The sequence below is a fragment of the Sinocyclocheilus anshuiensis genome, unplaced genomic scaffold (genome assembly GCF_001515605.1).
Source record: "Sinocyclocheilus anshuiensis isolate Anshui unplaced genomic scaffold, SAMN03320099.WGS_v1.1 scaffold1473, whole genome shotgun sequence".
Taxonomy (NCBI): Eukaryota; Metazoa; Chordata; class Actinopteri; order Cypriniformes; family Cyprinidae; genus Sinocyclocheilus; species Sinocyclocheilus anshuiensis.
The window spans coordinates 495,991-499,052 of record NW_015548335.1 but is presented as its reverse complement, the minus strand read 5'-3'; the positions used below and the strand labels follow the sequence as shown (position 1 = coordinate 499,052).

Here is a 3,062-nt window from a genome sequence, read left to right as displayed (position 1 = left end):
AGGAGGACGTGGACGAGTCTTAACTTTTATAAAGAATATCTCTTTGGGTTTGAGACTTAGGGATCTTTTCTATTCACGTACAGCTTGTAACAGTCCAAAGAGAAAGGAAAACTTGAAATCGCATCATATGACCCCTTTAATGATAACACAGCTGAATAAGAGCAGATCTAAAAAGTCAAGTCTGAAAGTCTTTTCGTAGTCTTTCGTGAAAAGGACAAAAATACTGGTGTCTCTGATGCAATGCAAAATTCACTCGAATGTACCTTCACATGATCGCAGGCTCAGATCTTTTCCTTTTCACGTCCACTTCTGGCCGATTCTGAAAAAAGTAGAGTCAAGGATCAAAGAAAGATAGAAGTAAACACCAAAAGTCGTAGAAAGCTGTGGAGGAGAAGAGTTTACAAAATACTGAGCGGCGCTGAAGTGAGATGAGAGAGAGTGTCAGATTTTACAAAATGTGTTAAGGTTTAGCATTTGGAACAGTGGGGAAGAAAAGGTTTCCCAGCGGCTCTATTATAATGCGTCTGATCTGCACACAGTTCTCAGCCGACCCCATCTTTACATTCGAATCCCAGCACACTCCCAGACGCGGCTGAAACTAGATGATGTTGTTGCTGAGGAGAGTTTATCCATGAAATCGTTGTACCTGTGGCTTGGATTGTGTGTTGTTAACTTCTTCTGAAATCTCTGCTTTCCCTCAGATGTGGTTGTAAAAACTGCTGTATGGGACTTCTTGGCAAAGGAGACAGACAACAGAGATAGGTGACCTAGATGATGACCTTTCTGCTCTGTGTTGTTCCGCCAGCGGTTGTACTGTATCTAATGGACTGACGTGTTTGTGTGACTGGCGAGAACCATAATGGGTTTGGTGGTGGTCATGCTAGATAGACATAACGAGGCTCTCGGAAGCACGCAGAAAGTTGAGGTTGCCAAGCGTTCTCGCTCGGTGTCGGCGGATCGGATGCGCTCTAGTTAGCGGTCGAGCCTCAGCTCTGGGAGGCCGTTTTGGGGGCTGCAGTAGTGCAAACTCTACAGCTGGGGTATAATTTCCCTCCAGCTTTATTACTCTTGGAAGACATACTTTTTTTTTTCTCAGGATTTGAGACAGACATGTAGGGTCTCTTGCGGAACACAGAGATTTGATGATTCACATTACATCATTGACCACTCAGACCTCAAAAGCCTGAGGTTTCGCCTTTCAGCGGAGGCTGTTTTGAATCTCCTTTAGGTTTTGAACAATTCCCAGGATGCCGGTCACATCTTTTTTATGCATTATATCACAAAAAGCAGAATGTTTTTTTTTTTTTTTTTTTTTTTTTTTGTAATAAATGCTTTTAAATACACTGCCAGTCCATAGTTTGGAATGATTATGATTTTTAAACTTTTTTTGAAAGAAGTCTTACGTAGTCACCAAGGCAACATTTATTTGATAAAAAACAAACAAATAAATAAACAGTAATAATTTAAAATAACTGTTTTCTATTTTAATATATATCCCTGTATTTAAAACAACAACAAAAAAAAAAATTAATTCAGCAGCCATTACTCTAATCAAATCACATTAATTTAATTTTAAATGGATACTTTTTAATTTATGTATTTATCTTATATATGACATGCGTATATGTGTGTATTTAAATAAACAAAAATATTATTAATGTAAAATGATTAATAAAAAATATGTTTTAATTTATATTGTATAATATTTTATAATTAAATGAAATGTTATTTTATTTTTTATGTGAATCTCAGTTCTTTCATGATTTAACAGGAGGGGGCAATTAATTTTTCACGTAGGGCCAGGTAGGTTTGGAGAGCTTTTTTCCCTTAATAAATGAAATAATTTAAAATCTGCATTTTGGGCTGCAATATAACAAAGAGTGAAAAATTGAAGGGGGTCTGAATACTTTCCGTACCCACTGTATATATAATTTAAACTTTTCCTTTTCAGTCACCTTTTTAAGGTTTTCTGTAGTTTTTGATTGATTCCCTGGATGCCACTGACATCTTTTATACACATTATATCTCCTGACGACTTCATCCTTGCCATCAAGTTCAGCGGTAGTTCGAAGAACCGCAGAGTTGCCTGATACTGGAAAAGTAAAGCGGGACATAGCGATCTCAATGCTGTCTTGCCATGTCTTGCCGTCTCCTCATGGTGATTTCTTGTGTTCTTGTGCCATCTCAGACTTACATGGGTATTCTGAGGCTAGCCAGACTCAAGCTGGCCAATGACATCAGAGATTCCTGGGGGCCAGAGGCCTCATAAATAAATGCCTTTCTCTGGCTCGGAATTGACGGGGGAATAAACTGTGCTGTGGATCCTGTGCTAAACTTCTGTATATGGTGCTTCTCGGCCACCAGGCAGATTCACAGTGACGCTGGAGCTATGCGCTCTTGTCTAAATATTTACCTAGGCTGTTTAGTGATGCACCTACACACTGGAGCCAGCTCATGTCTTTTCTTTCACTCTTTGATGCCGGTTGATCAGTGCATGACAGAATTACCTAACCAATAGTGTACACTTTGCATTTACATTTATGCATTTGACAGATGATTGTATCGATATATCGGTTCATGCATTTCCTGGGAATTGAACCCATGACCTTGGCATTGGTAGAAACATGCTGTTTATACTTTTGCTTGTTCATTGAGTTATGAGTAGTTTATTTGCGTTAATATAACATTGCATGATTAGTAATATAGTGATTTTTTAATACACTTTTTGCTCTTAAGATTATTTGAAGACTGCATCATTACATTAGTGAGTGATTTTTCAGGTGTCCTACTGACATATAATGTGCCAGGAAAGCAGACTTCCTGAAGCCTTTTCAGTCATTTATGCTTGTCAGTGTATTAACTGCTTGCTTTCTTGTCTGTTTGTTTCACCACAGGCCCCCAGCAATGACCTCCCACTGAAACATATAGAGACAACAGTGAGTATTTCAAACCGTCTTTTACAACTCTATTGACATGTGCATGCATGCTCTCTTAACATCGGTATGGCCAGTGGCACATTTTAAATACATGCATTTTATATATATGTGTTTATGTAATATTTT

At 38.2% G+C, this 3,062-nt stretch overlaps 1 protein-coding gene across 1 annotated transcript in view; it reads left to right on the top strand.

The window, feature by feature from the left end:
* The window catches only part of LOC107656508 (tensin-2-like), a 188,973-nt gene extending 186,001 nt beyond the window's left edge, over positions 1 to 2,972 (top strand). The window contains exon 5 of the mRNA XM_016444389.1: positions 2,895 to 2,972. Within this exon, the coding sequence (XP_016299875.1) occupies positions 2,895 to 2,972 (78 nt within the window). The remainder of the gene's footprint in view (positions 1 to 2,894) is intronic.
* Positions 2,973 to 3,062: the final 90 nt, after the last annotated feature.